At 36.2% G+C, this 25,064-nt stretch overlaps 1 protein-coding gene across 1 annotated transcript in view; it reads right to left on the bottom strand.

Annotated features, from left to right (window-relative positions):
• ADGRL2 (adhesion G protein-coupled receptor L2) overlaps nt 1–25,064 on the bottom strand; it is a 165,034-nt gene that overhangs the window by 5,169 nt on the left and 134,801 nt on the right. The window contains exons 12-24 of the mRNA XM_031063819.1: nt 24,627–24,844; nt 23,381–23,554; nt 22,164–22,373; nt 20,978–21,198; nt 19,636–19,702; nt 11,633–11,724; nt 10,734–10,778; nt 10,421–10,447; nt 9,585–9,753; nt 5,791–5,919; nt 5,278–5,374; nt 2,471–2,599; nt 1,641–1,658 (exon numbers count right to left, since the gene is read on the bottom strand). Coding sequence (XP_030919679.1) covers nt 1,641–1,658; nt 2,471–2,599; nt 5,278–5,374; nt 5,791–5,919; nt 9,585–9,753; nt 10,421–10,447; nt 10,734–10,778; nt 11,633–11,724; nt 19,636–19,702; nt 20,978–21,198; nt 22,164–22,373; nt 23,381–23,554; nt 24,627–24,844 — 1,596 coding nt within the window. The remainder of the gene's footprint in view (nt 1–1,640; nt 1,659–2,470; nt 2,600–5,277; nt 5,375–5,790; nt 5,920–9,584; nt 9,754–10,420; nt 10,448–10,733; nt 10,779–11,632; nt 11,725–19,635; nt 19,703–20,977; nt 21,199–22,163; nt 22,374–23,380; nt 23,555–24,626; nt 24,845–25,064) is intronic.

Genomic DNA, 25,064 nt, shown 5'->3' with positions numbered 1-25,064 from the left:
CCAGTTAATGTAATTTTTTTGCACTAATATTCTGTCTGCCAACAAAGGCCCCAGGCTCCTAAAGGTCAAAGTTTGCCTGCAGTCTGCATCAGTCACAGTGACAGCGCTGAATGAACCAGAATAGTTAATTAAGAGCTAGGCCCACAGTTACCATGGGCATGGAAGTCAAATGCAGAAATGTTAGGAATTTCTGTAAGTATGGGTCACAGAAATTAAACCAAAGAATAAATATTAGTTGTGGAATGGGAAGAGGAAATCAGCCATGGCTGATATCTCATAGCTGTTGAGGGAATGACAGATTGGGTAAGCCTGCTGAAAACATGAAAAGGAGTTTAAGAGGGGGTAAAATGAAGTCTTATGATGATTAAAGTCTTTATGCTTTGGGTTTTGGCTTTTTTTTCCGATAACTTGATAAAGAAAAGGTTTTCCTATAGACACAAAGACATGTAAACTATGACAGCACAGTGCTTCCCAAGCAAAGCAAAAGAAAAAAAAAAAAGAAAAAAAACTTTGCAAGAAATTAAACAGTCTGAATCATGGAAATCAGATGGTTAGAGCATTCCTAGAAAAGCACTTTATCTACAGATATGTCTGGAAGTAAAGAAAGAATGAAGTGACTTTACTGAAATGAGACTGACCACTGTGAGGCTGCTGCATAATATGCAAGGCTTGGAGGAGTATAAGGGAAAAGTTTTTTTGGAAAAGATTTTACATTTTCTCATTTTGTGGATTTATATTTTCACAATTAAAGCTGCAGCTTATCTTAGAAAATTCAATATTCCCTGGAAATGTTGTTTTCAATTAAAAAGAGATTGCATTTTCTCATGAAAAGATTTTTGTCTTCAACTTTGAAAAATAGAGTAATCATTTCCAAATAAATTCTGAGCAATTTGCAAGTCATTTCGCATTTGTGTTATTGCTAACTCTTCTCCATGTGTACTGATTTTAACAGTGATGAGGGTTGTTTGAAAGGCCTCTTTAAGCTTTGATTAAACAACTATGTAGTTTTGCAATTTCATGTATGTTCCAAGATTTTTCTTGCAATGGATTTAGCTGTGCAGAACATATGGCATTTATAAAAGTAGACAACACATGGACCACATGCTGGATTCATTTCCCTCATGAAAGTGATTTAATTCTGTAATTTTCATTTTCTTTTCCTCTGCTAAAGAGATATCAATATACATCTGATAATCCAAAATGAGTTTTCTATGATATACTGCAGAGTTAAGCATGCTAGAATATATTCAAATTGGTTTGATGAAGTAAATTTTGTTGCCCATGATCAGGTAATTAATTTGAAATCTTTCATAGCCTGTAGCAAGATTACTGTAGGAATGTAAAAAATATAAGTAAATTATTAAGCATTTCGGCATGACACTGTTTTGGTTTTAAACAGCAAATTATTTCAGCATTGAATAACTTCTGTTACCAATAGGGCTTGCTACAGACCTCATGGTGTTTCCCAAAAAGCAGTTTGCAAGTACTTTTTGAATGTGGAAACATTTTATTTGCAAATTGTGAACCACTTGCCCGCTGAGTCTACTTCATGACCGCTAGTTATGTTTTAATTGTGCCCATTAAAAATCATGCTGAAAAAATTTACATTTGATAGGCAAAGTTAAGTTTTACTCCCATACTTGTCTCTCTGTAGGTTGCTAGAGGAAAGCATAAGGAAAGTAAGAAAACAAGAGAATGAAAATAGAAACTACAGTTCAGTTAAAAAGGAGACTTGAAATAAAAACTGGAAACAAGGTTTTATGAGCTCTTTTTCAAAGATTTATCATTCTATTTACACTAAAGTGATCTTAGGACTCATCAAACAGTATCTGCAAGATATTTACTGATGAACTGCAACATCGTTAAAAAAAGCAAGTAGATAATGTAACAACAAAATGTTAGGTAAATGATGACACCCTTTATTCCTACAGAACTAAGCTTTTCTAACTGCTAATCTCAAGATTTTCCTAGAGGAAAATGATCTCCCATAAAGCTGCACTATACTATAGTTTAGATCTGTTTGACGCTGGATACAATTTTCCACACCGGGGTATCCAAAGGTGTCAAGATGCCTTGCACTGCTTTAGCATCTCATCCATTCCATAAGCAGGGTTTTCTCAGCAAGCTTTAGAGTCAACCTTATATTGTACAGACATGATACCTCTAAGTGATATTTATCTTGAAGATGGGCTCTCGGACCATGTGGTGTCAGTCCTTTAATAGTATATTAAGATTTATGCCACCTGTGTTAAAAACATGGATAATTATTGGTAAATACTGTTAGGGCAAAGGCATTACTATAATATAGTGCAGTTTTACAAGATGACATTGGCAACACTGCATTTCTCGAATTTATTTCAGAAATTCAGACTGTATGGCTGGGGTATTGCAACTTGAATTTCTATCTAGGGAAAAGAGGGAATTTGGAGTGAGCCAAGAAAAGCAGTTTATTCAGGAAGTATAAGCACACCTGGTGAGTTAAACACAGGAGCTGAAGGGGCATTACATACAACTGTTTCTGCGAGCAATGTGTTATAGGGGTTGTTAGTGCCGTGTGGTCGAAGAAGAGGGTTTGTTAGTAGGTAATTGCCAGTCATTCCTAAAGCAAAAGAAACAGAAAAAAATGTCAGTTGCTTAATTTTAGCCTGACAGTTTCAATAAAGAATAATTTTTATTCATCATGAATCATGTAGGATTTCTAAAATGTAATTCAGCTGAAAATTTCTGGATGTATTTGAGCTATGCATTGGAAATGGGAGCAGGAAAATACAGTTAGATTCCAGTAATTCACACGTGCTGTCCAAATCCCCAAAGTAAACATCTAGTGAAAGTGATATTTACTAATGTATACAATATCACTGTTACACAAGAGTAGCAATTAAATGTTTAGAGATCAAGGTACTACATAAAGCTATTAGGACTTTAAAAATGATCATAGGGAGCACTTCTGTCCAGAATTGACAGAACTGAATTTCTCAAACTGAAAGGCATTGAAAAACCTCTTATGACAGGATCAGAGCTGTTACTCACTTTATTAAAAACACACAGATAGTGGAAGGGAATTGCTGTTTTCAAACAGACAGTGGATGACAAATTGCAAGAAGTATATCTTAGTATATGCAAAAGTATGCATGCTGAGGGGAAAGCAAAATATTTGCTCTAAGAAATCAGAGCATTCACATTTTCTCCTGGGACAGTCATGCTGCAAACGTATCTGCCAGGTTTTAAAAAAGAATTCCTTGAATGACAAATTTCTTTAAACTATCAGTTTACAAACAATGTAAGACAAAGAAGAATACTACATGGACAGACTCTTTTAAACTCTTGTAAATTCAAATTTACATGTTAATGCAACACCATTTAAACACTCTCAGAATAATCAGATAAAAAACCAGCATATTTTGAGGAATTATTAAAAAGTCAATTGATCTCTGATTTCTAGCTACTACAAGAAAAGTGCTGTGATTTAAAAATTAATTTAAACATTTCAATAAGACCAAATTCAAGTTTCTTTTTTATTACTTTGCAAAGCAGTACATCAGGATCAGTGTATTACAGACCCAAAGACAATTAGAGAAACAGCTCTATTTTTGTAGTATAAATACTTTGTCAAGTAATTATATATATTCCAAATATTAATGCTTTTGTAGTCCCAGAACTACTTAGCAGCAGAAATGAGCAGAAATTTTTAACACTCGGAGAATTATGGTCTGAGTATGCTAATCTTATTTGAAAATTTGTATTAGTGATCAACTAAAAAAATTATCATAGTTTTTTTCCCATTGTAAAGTACTTCTTACCAGAAATAATAACTGAAATATATTTTGCTTGGTTTTTTTAAATTTTGCATACTATATTTAATCTTAGACTAATTACATGTAATTTATAGTTATGATTTTGTTCAATGCAAATTTCTTTGTCACAAGAAAAAAAAGCTTAATTAAAAGCTCAATTTTTATTTTAAAGGAAAAATGACACTTGACATTAATTTTTAAACTACCTTAATACGTATGTATCATTGAAATAGTGACAAAATTATAACTGAACAGAGTTGATAACAATTTTTCTAATCATGGCAGAACACCTCCAGTGACTTGAGTCTGGAACTTGAAACAGGGAGAAGCTGCTGAGACCTCTGTTCAACACTGGATTAACTAACAGTGCAGCACAATTAGGGCAAACCTCAGGAGTCACAGACAGAAAATTACAGTAACTACCAAATTTTATGTATTTTTTGAATTTTAGTAAGACACTGAAGGAGACATGAAAAATATCCATTTTCTACCTAGGAGAAGTTACTTAATTTTGATTTTTGCCAGAAGAACATGCAGGATTCATAAGGGGGGGTGGGAGGAGCAGTGAGAAACACAGGTCTTACCCACTTTCTATGTACCAAATATCAAAAATAGAGTCATGTTTTATGATACCTTTTGCTTTGCAAACACCATGGTTTTACTTCCAAAATGAATGTAAATACAGGTTCCTGCTATCAAATCCTGAATTTGGATTTTCTGTTTGAAACTTTCTGAGTGGAGCAGGAACTGGTTGCAGTGTGACCAGGGCTACCTGCTCTTCACCTAAGGATTGGGTGGAAGAACAGGCTTCAAGTCTGGCTTGCACAGAGCAGTCCTCCCTCCACTGCTGGTTCAAACTGCCTCCAAAACACAGCAGGGAGGGGAGAAAGGGAGGGACAATCTGTCTTGGTAAACACCCTTGTCTTCTGTCTGGACATAATAATGAGATTACAGATTTCAAAGTCTATCTGAGATGAGAAGTTTTGAGTTTTGACTTCTCTGTGCCTGAAAATCTGGATTCTGTCCCATGTTACAGATATGATGCTCTTTGAAATAGAAAAGATAAATGATTTACAGACATCTTTTGCATAGAAATGATATCAATTAGATTTCACTGGGAAAATTTCTGCACCTAAAAATCAGTCAAATATGCATGAAAATGTTACTGCACTCATATTTCTATTTCAGAGTTAACCTATAAAGGTTAGGAAAGATTTAAAATTATGATCTTGCTTTTAAGCTAAATTATTGATGAAACTAATTTAAATACATTCCCATGAATTGAAGAATTCAACTTCTATAGCAGGGGCCAGTTAAGGGAACATGGTTTTCAAAAGTGCTGGTGGATAACTTTAAAAATCTGCTTTTAGAGAACACTTGTTCCAGATTTTTTTTAACATTATTTTCAATTCTTCTGTGTTAAGTGATATAAAATCTGTAATAATTTATGGATTCTAAAACTGAAATGTTCCCAGTGACTGACCTTGATTAAGTGTTGAAGTGCTGTTGATGTCACCTGAGATAAAAGACGATTCCGATTGTTTTCTCACAGTGTCATTCCACATCCTCCTTATCCGACTCTGTTAGCACAAAGCAGTGAGACAAAACATAGTAGATTACAAAAAGATTTTTTCCTGCTCATGTGCTATTATGTAGAATATTTGTGTTTATTTTAGCCTAAAGTAAACCATTTTTCTAGCACACCATGAAAATTCCTTATTTTTTTATTAAAACTCTAATTTATTAAACTTTATTTCAATGAACTATGATGGTATAAAGCTTCCCATAAATCAGTCCCTAATTACAAGAAAAAGTAACATATTTGTATTAGACGAAAATAACTGTTTAAAAAGAAATAATTCTACAACGCAGAAGTATGTATTTACCATTCTAAATGACAATAATGAGAAGACAATTAGTCTTTCTGATTGGAAGACATCTCAGTAGGCTTTTCATAAATAAGGTAATTAAAAGATGCTGTCAAAATCTTTGTTACCTGAGTGCCAGAGGAATAGCGAGCACTGGTTCTGGTGGTTGATGCCTTCACTGAGCTGTGGGGACTCTCAGTTGGAAGTCCTCCACAGCAGTAGGAATGTCTGAAGCATTTCCCATATTCCTTACGTACCTATGAGGGAAAAAAAAATTGCTTAGCACAAGAAATAGTTTTAAATAGCTGCTGGCAAAAACACATGAACCTTGCATTGGAACTACTCACTTTTCAAGCAAATAGATAATTCTTGTCTGTTGAATTGCTGGCTGTTAGCAAACCCACATATTTCTCTCTACTCAGTGGCAGTATTAGCAGCTACCCAGGAGTTTTGAACCAATTATTTCCAAGGTATACACACACTTCTTAGAGATGTCCCTGGATAATCATTACTGACTTAGTTAGAGAATTGTTTTTATTCAATTTTCATATTGTAGATTAATATAGTTAAGTTTACCTGACAGGAATGCTGGCTGAAAATAGTGGTTTTTATAAGAGCTTTTGGTGCAGAAAGCACAGCAAGCCTGTCTTCCCATCCTAGCAGGCAAGAAGGGCTTGAGCACTGCTCAGTACTACCCCTTATGCAATGATTTCCAATAAAGAGTGTAAAATTTCCAGTGCCTGTAAAGGAATTTTCTTACTCTATGTAACTCATCCAGCTGCTACTTCAGATGGCCACACCTGCCCTGGCCCTGAACAGAGCTCACAAACACCACTGCCCCACTCCAGGCACAGCCCCAGCCATGCTGGTGGAGCCACTTGCCAGTGTTCCAGAATCACTTTTTGAACCATAAAGGCTGGGAATGAAGCACCCTTCACTTTTAGGACCAAAACATAAAATTCCAGTTCCTGTCTTTGTTGAATCTAGAAATTTGAATATACGCATGTTTATGATTTATTTTTTTTTTAAGAGCAGCAAAACTAATTAATGACTTCAGTATTTGGGCTACATTTATTCACTTTCTCTTTCCAGTGACCCACGGGAAACTTTAGCTTTGTTATGTGTGATAACAATTGCCATAAAAGTAATCAGGATCACTTTACAGAGCAGTTGATTCTCTTATATTCCATGACTGCTTCACTGACTATTAGTTTTGGATAACAGAAGAGTGTGTGCATATCTTGGCAGCAAGTCTGCACCAGTGAAAGGACACAGTGGATAGAATTTGTATAGATGTGTAAGTCTAAACTCATAAATCTTCCACCAGATTACATGGGAACTTAAGTGTCTCTTCTACATCAACGAGACTCATGAGTTTCTGTGAAAAGAGGGATTTCAGCTAATCTGGAAATTCTGCTTGACCTATGAATATATAAGACACAAAGTTATGTGTATGCAAAAAGGAGAGAGGAAAAAATGCAAAAAATTAATAGTGTGGATTTACATATGTAATGTGCTGTTTTTTACAGGAGTTTTACTCAAGGAATACATACTGGGCTGTTTTTATACATCACAAGGATGAAGAAAAGTTGAATAATTTTTACTTTAACTTCAAGTGAGGCACAATAATTCAGCTTTTTATAAAAGTATATGGTACATATTTAAAATCAACTCCTATCTATATCAGCACAAAAGACATGTAAAAACATGAAAACAGAAATGAAACAACTTAAAATTATAATTTTTAACCCTGGAAAACATAGGTCTATATACATAGTCAGTAGATGGTATAACACCTAAGAAAAAACACTCCTGAACACTAATGGATATTAAATGCTCTAAGCCACTACACAGTAGAGACAATAGCAATCAAAATTGTATTTTTACCCAAATACCACCCTCCAGGGCTGGTTTTGCCTAATGCCTGTATTGCAGTGAATGTACATTATCTGTCAGGACTGTGCATTCCACTGTCATTATTTCTAAATTATAGCTTGTTGGAAACTGATGGAAGCAACAGCACTATCATCTCGTCAGAACTGGAAACATAATAGTTTTCACTTCCACAATTCTATTTCTCTGTTCAATTTAGTGACCAAGTAGTAATAACAGAATAAAAAGAGTACATTAGCTATGCAGACAGAGCACAGGACAATATCCAGTCAAAGGCAGTGATACTTAAAAATCTTAAATGGCAGCTTTAACATTCTTTCAGGTATAAATCTTATTGCTCTAGGTTATGTTTTTTTCACACTTGACTGGTATTTTAATATTGCTTTTTGCTGACTCCACTTTAAATAAAAACAATGCACAGCTGTAAAAATAAATAAAAAAGGAATCTGTTTCTGATTTTCAAGTCCAATACAAATAGTAAAAAGGGAAACATTTTATGAAACCCTAACCTAGAAAATATTTGCATTTTGGAAATGTTTGCATTTCTTCCCTATCTTCTTCTCTTAGGCTCAATCTGCTAAGTGTGCTTTTGTTTTTTCCAAACTAGTGGAGTGTCATGTTCATCCAGGTAAAATTCTGTCTACCAGATCTTTTCCTAAAACATCTCTGAATGCCATTGTCTAAACCAAATTTAGAGATGCTGGTAATGTTAGAGTTGGTACAGTTGAGAACATGAGCATAGGATTTTTGTATTTAAACAACACTTTATCCAGTGGTCTCAAACCATCTTGTAAATATCAGTTAATTATGTCTCTGGTGAGCTAATTATAATGGGAGTTAATAATTGCTAGGTCTCCAGCCTAAAACTGGTAAAAATATTTATAATCTAAATACTGCAAATTGGATATTTCCAAATGTAGGACATACTGCATTTCACGTTAAGTTTGTTTGGGTGGGATTTTTTGATGCTCACCCTTCCTCTCAACTCTCATTACTTTCATTTGTCCTGCCTTCTAACAAAGGCTTTCAGCATTTCCTATGCACTCTTCATTAAAACACCTCTAAGGCATCCTTCGAAGCAATCTCCACCCTCTGGGGAAGAGAAGGGGTGCAGAGAACCCAAAAAAGGGTCCCACAGAGCTGTGCCCTTCACTTTCCTTCTCTCCTGCTTTCTCCTCTCTCTCCTTCAAGCTTTCTCTCTGCCTCCCTCTGTCTCTCTTTGTCTCTCTCTCCTTCCAGCTCCTTCTGGACCCTTCTGCTTTCATCCAGAGAAAGGGAGCAGAACTAATTTAGCTCATCCCACTTGTGAGGGAGGCTCCAGTGCAGAGCACAAAACTATTGGGATTTCTGGGGGAAGCAAATACTTGGAAAAAAGGCATTAATGCTGGCATCTTTTCCATCTTCAGAAAACTATTCCTGTTAGCAGGTGTCCAGCATTAATGACTACTTTGTTCTAAGGTGTGTCAAAGTTCATAATAAAATTAATTTTTGCATCCCACTTTATTTTGTAATGAATGAGCACATATAGTACAATCCCTGCCTATCACCCATCGCTTTATGTGATCTCAGCTTAATGGGACCTCAGGAAAGGTGCTCTGCCTTGTTCTAAGAAAAGGAGAGCATTTCTGGGCTGATATGGGCTGATATCATACCTGATCCTCTGTTTGCAGCACTGCAGCAAAGGCAGGACTTGTTTCATGTGGACATAAAAGATTTTTGGCTGTAAGTCCAGGCTAATATGTATCACACTACCAGTGTTCAACTTTTACATTTTCTTCACAAAATCTTCAAACTTTTCAAGCCCAGGTTGGAAGTGCTGCATCCATGTTAAACCTGTCTGGGTCTCAGAGCAGTTACATGACTCACTAGAACATACAGCAAGAATTGCACTGGAATTCTAGTCCCCTCCTCAACTACTTTAAAATACTCCAGTTCTTCAAATTGTTAATTTTATCTCTATTTTCTTAAGAATTATGTGTGGCATTTCTAAGGAGTTAGAGAACATTCATCTGTGGTTTTGGTAACTTACTTTCTTTTGAAGGGCACAATGAAAGATGAAAATAAACATTCCTTGGAAAGCATTAAATACTGTGAAGAGATATGTCATCACAACGGTCCCCTCATTTATAAACAGCAGACCAAATGACCATGTTAGGCCAAGGAGACACAGGAGAGCAAATGCACCCAGGACCCAGGATCTGTAAAAGAAAATTAATTTTAGTAACATTACTTACGAGAATGTACTTCGCCAAATCCAATATTAACATTTCAGTTCCTGCAGTTGACTTTTACTAGTTTCACATTCAAATGTAAAAATTCCTTGGGTTTAACCTTTTATCTATTAAAGAAAGAACAATTCCATTCAGTACTCCTAGACTCCAATGAAAACAGCAAGAATAAATATAACCTTTGTCTTTCTCAAGAACAGCATAGGATGTCAAAACTATTTTGAAATGCAGAAGTATAGCACAAGCCTCAGCTACTCCATTGCTTTATCTGCTTTTAGAGAAGAGATTGATAAATCTGGCTTAGCCACTAATCACACCATAGATTTTAAACAGTGGTGCTGCCATATGACACCAAATAATGTAACACAAATGCACAAAGGTTAAACAGCAGATTAAAAGCCTAGAGCCCAAATCATTAATGCTTCGATAAACTCAGCTAAACTGAAGCTAGAGGATGCAACTTCCGCATGAAGAAACCCTGCTGAAATGCGACAAAAATATGGATATTGCTTTACAGAACAATCTAAAAAAGATTCCATCATGAATAGGTTAAGGAAAAGGAATTGTAGCAAACAGCACAGAATGAAAGGGAAAGGGAATTTAGTCAGTGAATTCCACATCTAACTAATGATCTTACTTGATAAATGGCTTATTATCTTCATAGCTAGAAAGCATTATAAGCAGAAAAGAGAAACAAAATTATTAGACAGAATTTAAACAGAAATTAATAAGAGCATTTTAATTGTCTATAAAAATTAGTCAAAATTAGGAAATTCAAAATGCAGATGCAAGCAATTTAAAAGTATAAAGGCATGTAATAGTTTAAAAGTCTTTAGCAAATCAGGTATCTCAAAAATAGTTAATTAAAATTAAGGGAAATCCACAATATGACCGAGTTTGTAAAGTTAAAAATCATGCTAGAAGTTTGTTAATGTAGGGTTCTATCTTACCCAGGTAAGTCCGTATTATAGTAGCCATCACAAACACGGTAATTACTGGTGTGGATGAGAAGACAGAAAGAGGAAAAGGAAGAAAAGAGAGAGATGCTAGAGATTAGCTCTCTCTCTCATCATGCAACATGCAATGAAGCTGATACTGACCTATCTAGAACATCTAGTTCACAATGTTATCCTTACTGAAAGTCTCCCTTTGCCATTTCCAACGTTCAAAGCAGATCTGTCAGACCCTTTCACATCCAACCCTCTGTTAGAAAGTGGCACCATCCCTTCAGTGTTGGTTACAAAAACCTTGAATACAACGTAAGGCTAAACAGAATACAGTAAAAAGCTATCTAAAAAAGTGAAAGCTGCCAAAGCCTTGTTAGTTATCAAAAACTTATATTACTCTGCAAAAGGGACACTACAGTAGAACACCATGATAAAGTAAACATTTGTTAAATTAGCATGAAAACAACAGATAATCTTCGAGTTAACAATAATAATAGAGTCAATTCTCTGGGGAGAACAGGATTTCGAGTAGAAACTGCTCAGAATCCCTAAATCAAAAAGTCATTTAACAAAACAAACTTAATATAATCATATCAGCCATGCAAACAGGAACATCATTTTTGAACTACATTTTAAATGCAAATGAAATTACTACAGTGCTGTGGCATTTCCGTGAAACAGTTTCTTGGCACTAGTTCCAGGCTGAAATTATCTAATTTTGACCGGCGTTTGTGACATTACAGCAACAATGTGACGAAAGCAGGATTGGCTCTGTTTGCTTCTAATTGACATCTGCAGTTGCTGGGAGACAATGGCATGTGCTCCTAATGGAGAGTAGCTTTCAATCAGTTCAGCAATCAGAAAATAATCATAGTTCTCATACTTGAACACAAAGCACTTACTTAATGTTTTCCAACCTGCTAGAGTCTGGTTTCAAAGTGTTTGAGTGCTTCACCATTTTGCACAATGTGATCACCAGGAAGATAAGATTCAGCTGTCAAAACAGATAAGAATGAAATTAAACTACTTCAAGTAATAGGTTGCATAATGATGATGTTACAGGCTAAACAAAAACCCTGTAGTTTATTTCCAAGTAAGTAGTGAAAATTGGTAACTATATCAGATGATCTGCAAACCGTGATTGCAAATAAGAATGAGAGGATAAACATATTAGAAGTCCTTATTTCACTTAATTTCCAAAATGCACCACATCATCAGGAACCACCGTATTTAACTAATGTCCAGCACTTGCCATTGTCAGTTTAGCTCTGTCCTCCAGCATGTTCTGCTCATCACCTGCTCACCTTTACCTGTCACCCCAGGCCCTGTTCCCCATATCACTCTCTGAGGACAATGGTCACTGCTTTACTGGGCTATACTAGTTGTCTTTTTATCACCCCATCCTGATTTTGAAATGTTTTTCACCTTTGCTGGTTTCCCCTTTATTTTTTATTTTTTATTCCTTTTTGTTCTCACAATCCTACTGGGGTCTTGAAAAGACCTTAAATGTAACTGGAAAAAAAAAAGAAAAAGAGAGGAAAAGAAGAAAAAGAAACAGAAAGATGTAGCAAATGCATCAAACTTAACAGTGCCATAGACATATGCTGGTGGTGCACCCTCCTGCTGCCCTCTTTACCTTTGTAGTCTGGATTATGTCGAAGCGAGACTGTGTGTGCACTTGAAGGACTGTGGCATCTTATTCTTGTTGTGTCATTCATACAGGTAACACCAGGGAAGATACTGAAGGAAATTTTTTATCATTCTCTTATTGTGAAGCAGAATCACAGATATCAAAGTTACTGAGTGCCTTTCTCCTATCGATTTCAAAGCCTGTGAAAAGCACAGGCGAGCCAAATACAAGGATGCCTGCAGAACACGGGCTAAAAAATGGTATCCAATAATTTCAGTAATTAGTTTGTGCTGTCCTATATCAGACAGAAAAGTTGGACAAAATTGTATCTTTGAAACCAGCAAGAGCCATGTCCTTTCAGCAAGAATACACACATCCTTGTCTACGACTACAATGGTGCACACAAAGTGGCTGGACCAAAAGCTAAGAGAAGATGGCAAAATATGCTTGGACATCCTTATAGCACATACATTAGATAGAGAACCCCATCCTTATAATCTTCCATATATATGTATCTGCAACTGGTTACTGATGGAGCATGATTATACCCAGTCTCTCAATTTGGGAAGCCTTTGGTTTGAGACAGCTTCAAAATCTTCAAGATTTTTGTAACACGGGGGATACCAGTTCATGCTAGATGTGTTCTAGCAGCTGTGCCTCAATGGTCAGAAATGTCACTGAAATTGTAATGAAGAGCTGGTCTTAATCTTGAAAAGAAGAGTATTTTGAAGGCTCCGATCAGAGTCTGTTAATAAGAACACATTACAGAAACAATTCCTACTGCTACGGGCAATCATGTTATTGCTCCTGCTGCTGTCTCAAAATCAGGATGGACAGCACGAACTATAATGCAGTTCTCAACACCAGAAAAGTGTGTGGCAACTTTTGATCTTATCATGCAAAGTACAACATTTTTACAATTGTATGTTGAGATTAATAGAAAAAGGTGTTTGTGATACAAATAACAAAAATAACCTTTCTGTTTCTGTTTGTGTTTCAAGAACTGGCTGAAAATACTTAACCTTTAGGCTGATGTATGTACATGGTGTAGTTTATGCGTATTGCCATTGCTGCAAAATGTAATAGAAGTGTCAATAATTCATGATCTTGGTGATTATCTTCTATGATTCTTATAGGAAATTACTAACCACATGAGAAAAACCATTTAATTACATCATTGTGATCTCTTCCTCTCATCTAGGTTTCCACTGTATGGTGTAACTTCACTGGATGAGAAAACAAGCTGCTTCTTTCCCTGACCTTTGCACCAGACAGGACAAGGGCTCTGCAACAGACCTGACCCTCAGCTCCATGTCTTTGCACACAGATTTCATTTTTCTCTACTTGAAAAAGTTTCTTGCACAGTTTGGTAGCAGACATAACATGCACTTCTTCAGCCTGCCTGAAAAACGCAACCTCAATTTGCTTTTTGTGAAAACAAACAGATTAAGAGCTAAGACACACGCCCTGTGTCAATCCTAACACGCACATCAACTTTGTCTGCAACCTATGCATCTGGGAGTGCACAATCCAGTTCAGAATAATATTTACAGCACAGCTGGAAGCTAATCCTTGCCTAAGTAGCTACCCTAGAGTATCCTGTATTGTACTGACATCATGATTCTTGGATCAAAAACTCATAGATATGGCTTAGCCCATAAATGACTGCCTTATGAAACAAGAGGGTTTTATGCTCTGATTCTTTGTGCAACTGAAGTGCTGGTTTGCCACGTGACAAATAAAAATTTGTATTCACACACTGAGGTTCCTTTGGCGACGTGGGCAGACCCCAGAGCTTGAGCCAAACTCCATTGCATTTAACAGGTTTTATGTAGGTACTCAGCTCTGTCTGGGTGTGTGTCCTTACTGCACCAGGGAACAACTGCACAAAGCAGTTTCTTAAGTGACATTTTAATTGTAATTTATGTACAGACCCACAAAACCAGCCCACAGAAATAATAATGCCATATCACAGCAGCTGAAAAAGTCCTTCCAAGAAAAAAGGAAAAATGCTGTACTTTGAAGACAAAGTAACTATGACAACTGAGCATATGATACTTGTTTCTCCATCACTGTGAAATGTTGCATAGTTTTCAGTTTCAGCAGTCAAAAGACCATGGTTTGCCACTTGTTCAAACATGCTGGCATCTCTGTTACACATTATATCATTATAAAAAAAACCCTATTTTGCTTGCTTACAGATACTGTAACCAAACCTTTCTATAGATTTGCTTTTGGCTCCTTGATTGTTTTTAATCTAGAAATTGATTGTTTTGGAGGAATTCACAAGTTAAAGACTTTTGGGCATCTTGCCTTTTTTTTTTCTTTTTTTCTCATGGAAGACACTATGCAGTGAGGAAAGGGAACTTGCTGGAAAATAATTGCTTTTATAAGGAATAGCTGAATTAATTTTCTCGGTGAGAAATATGTAGGAGGGGGAAAGAAAACACAATTAGGACTTTTGTATTCATTTGCACAAGCAAAGCTTTTCCAGCTCTGAGCAATGTGGTCTGGCCCAGCGCGGAGGCTACTTTGAGAAGAAGGCTTGACCACAGATCTCCTGGAGCTCCTTTCAGCCTGAATTGCTTCTGTGAGGACTGAACTGTTACTGATCCAAGCAAATGAATTTGTAGATGTTTTCCAGGCTTGACAGATGGTCTGAATAGGACACCTTTCTTTAAGAAAATGCTCACCATAAGCGGGCAGAACTCTGAGGTCATACAAAGGCCCACATGAATGGCAAGAGAGACTTTTAAGAGCAATCTTCTATGAGAAAAAAATGGGCCTCTGACAATGGTGGCATTCTCCTCACTTCATGTAACGAAATGGTCAGTGACTGGTTGGACCTCATCCTGACAACAGGGCTGCGTCCATCCCAGATGAGCCAAAATCTGCAGCTGAACAGTACCCCTCTTCTTTAATGCTAACAAAAATATATTGTTCAAACACACACACAGATGCACAATGTATACATCTCAAACAGTCCTAAAATTATACCCTTGATTATGTCTGTAAAATCTTTTTCCTGCTGCGTGTCTGCAAATCAGACCAACATTCTTTTGAAAGCTAAAAATAAGAAATTAAAAGTCTGGTCAGGCATTAGGTTTGGATTTGAAGATTCTGCTGTGATACCAAAAAGTGACAAAACACACAGCTACAGAAGGTGGAGCTATAATACGAGATATTTTAAAATATTAGCTGATAATAGTAAGCAAAAATTTGAATTGATAGTATTTAATTTATGTTTATACTTGATTCTGATCTAGTTTCTAAAACTTACTGTCTACTGGAAGAGATGGAATTCTGGATAGAGAACTAGCTTGATCTATACCCTGATTTTAGAATTTTGTGTAAAGTAAAAGAAAAAAAATTATAGTATCTTCTATAGAACTTCTATTAGTTCCTTGTCATCTCTTAATACAAGTGTAATTGGATAGAACAAAATGAAAGACAATTGATATATATTAAAAAATAACATCTTACTACTTTAAAATATAAAATATGAAGAATTTTTACAGAAATAATCAAATGCAGCACCATGGAAGATCATGCTTATTCCACAGGCAACACACATAGGACCATTTCTCCTGTGGAAATCAGAAGGAACTGGACGTGAAAGAAGGTATAAGCAGAAAATATGTCTTTCTAGACCCTGAAACCTATGTAATTTTCAGACAGGGAGTGTGTCCAACTCAAATTAACTTTTTTTAAAAGTGGATGTGCTAACCTGCACAGAAGACTCATCAACTGGAATTAGCTGCAGGTACAATGAATTAGTAGCAAAATGAAGTTAGCTTTTGCAAAAACTATGATAAATTCCCCCTGCAACTAACAGATAAAAACCATTTATCAAGTGTCTACTATAGAAAGAGAAATACATATTATTTATAAAAATAAGTTTACAAATACAGTCCATTTTCACTTGTGGAGCTAAGTTATGTGTACATCTGTCCATCCACTGACTTGGGTAAACAATACCTCAGCCTGGGTGAGGACATTTAACACTTTCTGTGTTCATGAAATGGGGCATCTTAGTAATTTTTGCTTAGACAACCCTCGGTAGACTAATCCATGGGTTCTGCCTGCAAGCTGGGGGAAGCAAACTGCAACAGTTCTGGCTAAATTAAACCAATGCCACTTGTTCCTTGGACATGAATGAATACAGATCTACACAGCAGTCAAAGTGCTCAGGCTTTTCTGACCACAGATTACAGAAGTGCACTGTTTGTTTTATAGCCATGAACCTGCTCAATGGAATCACGTCCGCCCTGAGCTTAGCAGCTTAAAATTCATTCCACACAGCCTGCAGTGCTGACATGGATACGATAAGACAGAAGAACAGAAACACCACTCTGAAGTAACCTAGCTGAACTGCACATGTTCTGACCCTTTTTGAACTCCCCGGAGCTTTTGTTACCTGGCAAATGCAGCTCTAAAACTGCTCTTGTATCTCGAGATCTTTGCTCTTAGCCATGCAGAAGCCTATTTCTCCCTGGGACTGGCAGCGAGAGAGGTGCTCTCTGAAGGTTCCTAAATGAGTGTGCACACTGAACTCTTACTGAACTGAATTAATTATTAAGGATGCAGATGGAGCTGTCCAAATGATAAGAACAGCTCCTGACGTATCATGATCCAAGCTTTCATTAAACCATTTCAGGCATACTAATGGTTTCCCACCGCTCATTACTTACATGCTCTTTTCTCATAGATATAATAACCCTGGTGCCCAAAGGCATGACAGGCTATAGAAATAGTGAAGTTAAAAGTTCCTCAGAAAATGTACTGAGGAGCTTCATGCTTCCCCCTCATACTTCCCATTCTCATTTTGTGCAATAATGTGCACAGGCACAAGTACAAATGCTTATAAATTCAGAGAAAAAAACTGTAAATTAGAAGAGAGGACAATACTGTCAAAAAAGAGTTTAGGTGCAGAACTATTAAACGGAGAAACACAAAAGTGATTTGAACAACAAGTTAAAAAGCTTGCCAAGGCAACATTCTCACATGCTACTGACACTAAGTAAGCTACACTACAGATACAGCTCTTGGGTTACAGTGCACATGACATATTATTTTTCAGCCACTACACTTCTCACACTTCTTCCTCTGGTTTCTCTTGCTTTCTCAGCTGGGACGATTAGAGGGCAAAGCAATTGCTAGAGAAGAATTACTCCTAGGAACAGTGCTGTGATTGCTACCTGCTGTTTCATATTTTTCAAGTTGGGAATACTGCTCCCAAAAGCCTTTTGCGTCTCAGTCTAAATGATTTGCTGGAGGATAATATTGTCATGGCCAGTAAATAATAGTGAACTACGTCTGTACATGGTCAATATGATTAAATGTCCTTCACCTCTATTCTCACTCTGACCTGGTTATGAGGAAGTGAAAAAGCCATCAGCAAAGCCCAAGGCTTCCTGTGTGAAATGTTGTTTTAAAGGAAGGGAGAGAAATATAGGTGACTTAGCAAAATACCCCCAGTAACAATAAAATAAGGAAGGAGCCACAAACAAAAAGCAAAATTATCACCACACAACCAGACTTGATGTGACTTAACTATTGTAGTGTGAAAATCAGAACAATTTCCAGAATAATTACAACTGCAAGAAACAACTTCATGCTGAAAAATATTGTCTATCATATTGAACATACTAAGTCTATCTTTCTAAGACTTTCAATTGTAATTGTAGGTTTAATTAAAAGAAGAATCCTCATCATTCTGAGATATTATTTGAATGTATTTAGAATAAACTCTGTACAATTATTATGGTCTGCACTTAAATCTTACAAACACTGTAATTTTTCTAATTCAAGTCATACACACATAAATTTTGGCACCTACGCCCATGTCTTTGAAAATATGCCAATGAACTTTAACAACCTCTACATTGCACAAGTATCTTTTCTTAAGTGATCGCTCAAGGATTCAAATAGTTTTTGATATAAACAGAGTAAATGCAAACCAAAACATTGGCCAGGCACATTTTTTAGTAGAAATTTCCATAATCAAAGTATCAGTTTGTACTGTAAGTACAAAAAGTGCTGAAATATTATGTCTGGCACATAGATCTCTAAAAGTCAAAGAAATTTCAAAATTATGCCTGATGCATGTGCTTCATACTGAAAAAATAAAATTTCTGAATATGGAAAAATATAATTCCTGCATTTGGAAATTCAAGTGAACTCAAATTCTGCTAACATTTCACAACTCTATTGCTGTGAAAGAGAGGAAGACATGCAACTATTTAAGATTTCAAAAGCATGAACACAAATTAATTCATCCCTCCAAACTATCAACAATTATGAGAAAAGGCCTCTACATACATTGGCTATGTCCCCAGCCAGCCTTCTACAGCATTTCCCAAGTAAAGCCAGGCTTTAAAGATACAGAGCTAGCAGAGAAAACCAAGGTGAGCCAAAATGCACATCATGCATTCACTGCTCACAAATTCCTCCACTGTGTAGTGTTGCCATTGTTAGTCCGAAATAAATGGGAGAAGTTCTCTCCCTGGGTTGATTACAGGCTTTTTACCTGGAAGTGCTCAGAGAATTGGTAATTGATGTCTGAGTGCAGCATTCTGTGCTAAAGGGACACTGGGGCACCCAGCCATGGGTGCACAGATGGGTGCAGGCACACAGTGACTTCAGCAATGAATGTGCACAGGCTTTCTACTGGTTACATAACAGCCCATTATTTGTACTAAAACAGAGCAACTTCTATGTCTGACAGGCACTACATGTAACACAAATACACACAGAAGTAGGCATGGAAAAATGTGCATATGCAAATACACAGACAAATACTGTGTAAGTGTAATGGAACAAAAAATTTATTTAATTATCCAATGCATTAGAATACCCTTTTGAGATAATGATGTTGGATAATTAGCAGTTAAATTCTAGAATGTGTACAGTAGTGACTCAATCGAAAGCAATAATAATGGTTCCTTTTAGAAAACCCCCATGTTTAGTACTTCATTGATCTTTCATATGACGACACATGTCAATACGACCTTCAGAATTCAAGCCATTAGGAAAAAATGGCCATGCTGAAGTGCCACCACAGCTTTGACAATTAATCATTTGGTCAGCACTCTTTAAAGATTTCTACACATTTATATAACCATTAGTCACATTATAAATTGTTTCTAAGCGTTTTTATGGAATGTCTTGTGAATAAGGATGGCATTGAACGAAATTTTAATGCCATTTCAATTTTCTTAATCTGCTGTGAGGCAACCTAAAAAGAAAGGGAAAAAAAAATCCCAAACTTCTTACCAGAATAATAAAAGTAACAGGTCCAATGAAACTCCAGATAAAGTAGTTATCTACGTGTAGCCAGCAACTATTATGGAAGAAAGAGAATGAAAAGTGAAAAGGTGCATTAGCACCTCAGTCCAATAAATGGAAACTGCAAAAATACTTCTTATGGTAACACTTTGCCAGTAAACAATGATTAAGATTGCACAGTACCACCTATTCCATGGACAACACCTAACCTGAACTCTTCCAATGAACTCTAAATAACACAATTGAACCTGAAACTACATCATTAGGAATAACTAACATAAGGAGAAACAAAACCAAAGCAAGCTCTCCTTTCAGTCAAAAGGTTTGATGACAGGCGTTATCATGGACTAATGAAACTAACATCAGTAAATAATTTTTGCAGCCTTCCCATGTGATCTTCAAAGTCTGCTTTTAACTTTATATCCTATGTTAAGTGCTCACGCCTGAGGAATATGAGACAGAAAATGCTCAGATGCCATGTTTTGCTGAATAATAATATGGTATGAATAAAATGTCCCATCTGGGAGTTGAACTGTAGAGAAAGAATACATAAGATACCAGACTAAATGACGTATAAACCTATTAGGGTCAACTTCACTCAGCAATTCATTTTTCAAGCAGCCCAGTTCCCTGCTGAATTCTCTTATTTGTCTTTCATCAGTAGCAACATCAAGCAGCTTTCTTGTAGTCAACAATATCTTCCCCCTCTGTAACTAATTTCATCAAAGGACAAAATAAACACTACTGAAAGGCAAATTCATGCCTCCAGCAACTCAAATCCTCAGAAATGTTTCCTATCTACCTTCTGTCACTTCCTATATACATCTGTATTTTTGTAAATAAAAGGCAGTGGCTAATTTTAATCCCACTCTACTTGCCTGATAAAATATTATCAAAATAAAACACATAGGTTGGAATATTGTACTGTCATACTTCAGGATGAGAGCTAGCTAGAGGGACAGCTGAACAAAGAGATCTAATGAAGCATTAGCTTAAAACTGGGTGGTTAGGCTTGTCAGATACTTTAAGTTGAGAAATTTTGCTTAATATACATCTGAGTACAAAAAGTTATTTACTTTTTCAATTTGTTTCAGGTCAATCTTTTGTGTTAAAAGAAAGACCATAATTTAGAATTGGTCTCTCTAGAGTACAAATCCCCTGAACCCAGAGAATTACAAAAGACTTGATTGTAATTTGTGCACAGCATCGCCATTCTCTTACCAATAAAGCTTTCAGATGGTATTTTAGTCTGTCAGAGACCCTCTGACAGCTAATAGGCTTTAAAAAATTATTCACTTGAAAAACACTCAGGTCACTTGCAATTACTTACGCTTTCTCTGTTCCGTAGCTCTTATAGTCAATAGCTGCTGAGACACCAACTACTGTAGCAGGGAAGAGGTAGCCAGCAACATAATAGTACTTCTTTCTAGAATATTCACTTTCAAATACTTCTACTAACATTAGATAAAGCTGCACTCCTTCTAGACACATCCAGGCAAAGGCTGCCAGGAAGAAAAAGTGTAAGAGACCTGCAAAAACCGGACATGCAATCTGCAAAGAAAGAGAGAGATGGAAATGTAAACCACAAAATCTTCACATCATTACCTCTCCAAATGAAAAGTGTGCAATAGAACTGCAGATAGTTTTATTAGAAACATTTCACAAATTCAGGAGCATCTTCCCTCAAAATATACTCTGAACATTTGAAAACACTAATATGTGTTCAGTAGTTACAGAAAGTGAATTAGCTAAACAGTATGAATGAAGACAAAGAAATTGCACCCTCATCTCCCAGTCATCAATTTCAGAGTGGATTTCCTAATTTCATAAGCAACTTTTTAATTTTGAAACTGATATGGTTTTACAACTTACAGTTTAGATAATCCTAGACATGAACCATTGGTTCTCTATGCATAATGTGATACTACATATTTAAAATTATGAAGTGTCTGTCCCATGATTTTTGTCTGCTATAACATGGAAATTTCTACTGTTGTAACAGAAATCGGTCTTAATTCTTTCCCCATTGGCCAAATTCTGGATGAAACTATGCTAGATTATTAGTTTCAACTAAATGAATTATGTCAGAATTAATTTTACCAATACTACCTAAATACCTGCTTGAATGTGAAATGTAAAAAATGTATATACATATAGAAAAGGTTTTGTACTAATATATATAAAAATGTAGTCAATACCTGTTAAGACATTTGAATATATATAGAAAAGGTATTTATGTTCCTAATAGTCAACATTCAATTTCATCTCCTCTTTCAAAAGTCTAACCACCTGCTTTGTTAATAGTCAGTGTTTCTCAACTGAAAATAAAAAGCATATTTTGGGATGGATGTAAATACTATGTGTGACTATATCTATCTTATTTTCATGCTGTGCTTTTATGTTAGCCTTGCTGGGTTGGAGAGCTAAAAACCTGTCAGTGTTGTCATGTTTTAATTCAAATCCATTTCAAACAGTCATTTCAGAGAACAAGATCAGTACACAGAGAGAAAACTTACCTTGTACTCTGTCTTATCGATGCCTATTAGGAAAATGAACTCAGCAATGAATAGGTTGATACAAAGGTTCTTGTGAATAGTGTTACGATCACTTTGCAGGCCACGGAAAAAACAGAATGTGAAGATGCAGATGGCCAGGCAAACAAGAGAGATGACAATTCCCACCCAGGTGATGACAGTGAGGAGCAATTCGTGCACTCCATCTTTGTACTAGAAATAACCAAGAATGGAGAAAATTAATATGACTCTTCATGAGTATAAACAAAAACCTATTTTCACAGGTATCCAGAAAAGCTACTTGTTCATTGCATGAGATGGGCAAAATGTACTCAGTAATTTCTCAGTCTCAGGTCTTCAGTCCCAGAAGAGCAAGATCAGGGTAAGTAGAAGAGGAGCAAGTCTGAGAGAAAAATGTGACTATTTTATCCAGTTCAGATAGCATTTTCACTTTTTCTATGGCTCACTGCAGACTGGTTGGAAATACGAGCAGAGAAACATAATATTTTTAAGGTACCAATAGGCTCTGATGAAAGGAGAGAGGAGAGCTTTTCCAGGGACTTTCTACAGACCTGCAACTCCAGCAGAGAAGAAAGCAATGCTTTACACAATGATCAGGACAAAATGCAGAATATGCTGCCCATGTAATTCTGGCTTCAATCTCATGTTTAGCTAAAGGAGATTCCTTGCTTCAGTTCTTCACAGTGAACTTTTCAAATACAATGGCTTAATAAGAAGTCCCATATCCCTTCATATATTGCATGCTCTTGGGCCCCTGACATGCAGGAAGTGCTTTAAATAGACAACAAAATTTCTGACTATGAAGAGGTGTTTGAACAACCAGTATGGAAGTTTCTTGACCTTCCTCGCTAAAGGAGAGCTGGCATTTGGGCTTCCAGGGAACAGCTTGCACAGCTGCCTGAACAGACACTGCATCTGTACTGAGGGAGAGTCTATAAAATGGTTGTAAGGTTGGTCAGTAACTTTAGAATATGGCTTGTAGAAAACTCTTGCTCTTTCTTGTTTTCTCTTCCCTGTTATTTTGCTTGCAACTTTATGGATGAGTAAGAAAAGTGCTACAGAAAGCAAATTGCTTTGGAAAGAGTGGGTAGGAGCTATAAATACTAAAGAAACTTCAACAATTTTGGATCTTGCTAAAAATTTAAAGCTAAGTCTTTTAAGTTTGTTCTCTGTTGATGGCTGGAAATATCGTTACCTACCACAATTTCCCGACGAGCCATAAGAATTGCAAAGTTGGTGAGGTGACTGCAAGCACACGTTGTATGAGTTTTATTTGTGTCAACCAGTTTGCAGCCTTGAGTTGACCAGTATCCCATCATAGTCCTCTCTGAGTAGTTCCAGAAGGAACAATTTGCATTGAAATAATTGTCAGGCTGGGAGACAAAAGGATAACATAAAATAAGGATTTTACACACTGAGATGGCAATAACAGTTGTTTAATATGTGTAAAAGGTAATTTAGATTAAACTTTGCATGTTTTGGACAATAAAGTTTTTCATCAGCAGAACTGTGGACTATGTTGCACAAGGAAGGCATCTAGTTTAAAAGGGACTTTATAGTCTGAAGTACTCTGAAGTGTAGTCTCAATTACTGCAGACCCCATTTCAAACAATTACAATTTTTATGCATGGATGGTACATTATAGTTATTTTTGCTTTCTGGAAAGTTAGGACTGTGAATTTATTCTGAAGATATTTTTTTCTGTAATTGACAATTTGAAAATAGGATCTTGTTCCTTTGGTTCTCATCTTTGGTCAGGCCAAAGTCATGTGAATAGGTATCACAAAAAAGTTCACTCCTCAATGCCTATCTATTTTGATGAAAAAAAAATACAACCAGATTTAAAAAAACAGGCAAATGAGAGGAAAAATCTAACCATATTTTCTCTATCACAGTAGTGATTGTTTATTTTGTTTTATTTGAGACATGAAAAGAGAAAGGGACAAACTTAAGAGCAAAGAAACACATTAAATTAAATACCACAATGAAAATATACAACAATTCAAAGTATAACAGATCAAGATACCATACTTTATTCTTTGCTGAATAAATGCAATTTGAACAATTTGTATAAGGTTCCATAACATGGACCAAAATTAATGTAAAAAGTTAAAGAGTCAATAAAACTTACTACATCAAACCATCAAGAATCTTAACAGTTATTTTCTTCCTTTCTACTAAGGTAAGAGTTAATTTTCAGTTAAAAACAAATGAGTAATTTACATTTTCATGTTGATTACTGAATTAGCTTTCATTAAGAATACACTTAAGTTCTAATAATCACTGAACCAGGCTCATTTAATTTTATGTTCATAGACTTAACTCGCGTCTCTGACCTAGTCCAACATTTAAAATTCAAATGGAAAAAAAAAGGTTGTTTTTCTGCATTGCTTTTCTCTCTTGCTGATTTTGTGACCTTCCCACTGACTCATTAGCATAACTCACATCAATGTGCTCCAGTGTGAAGTGCACGGGATCAGTCAGGTACACCCGGCTCGACTCTTTGTTGATGGAGGCTGCGATGACGTGCGAGTTGACGGCGATCGTGCTGTTCTGCCCCGCCAAGTCACTGCCCAACTTTATGGTTGCATTTTCGGTACTCAGGAAACGACCCAAACTTTTGTAAATAATGAAAACCAGTTTGGCTAGTCCTACAAAAGAAAAAAAAGCCCATCATCACTCCACAGAGGTCTACAGAAAGACAGCAACCTGTACTCCAATGACAATTAAGCATCAGTAAACTGAGAGGTATTTTCAGGCCATGGACTTGAAGAAAAACGACCAGGTACCCATAATCATCAAAAAACAGCTGCAGAGCAGCTTTGTGGTGTTATGTTTTGATGTTTTAACTGGGTAAGGTAGGTATTATAGAAGTTAATGGAG

Source organism: Geospiza fortis, unplaced genomic scaffold (genome assembly GCF_000277835.1).
Source record: "Geospiza fortis unplaced genomic scaffold, GeoFor_1.0 scaffold1310, whole genome shotgun sequence".
NCBI lineage: Eukaryota > Metazoa > Chordata > Aves > Passeriformes > Thraupidae > Geospiza > Geospiza fortis.
The sequence above is the reverse complement of the archived record's forward strand: the minus strand, read 5'-3'. Positions and strand labels throughout refer to the sequence as shown.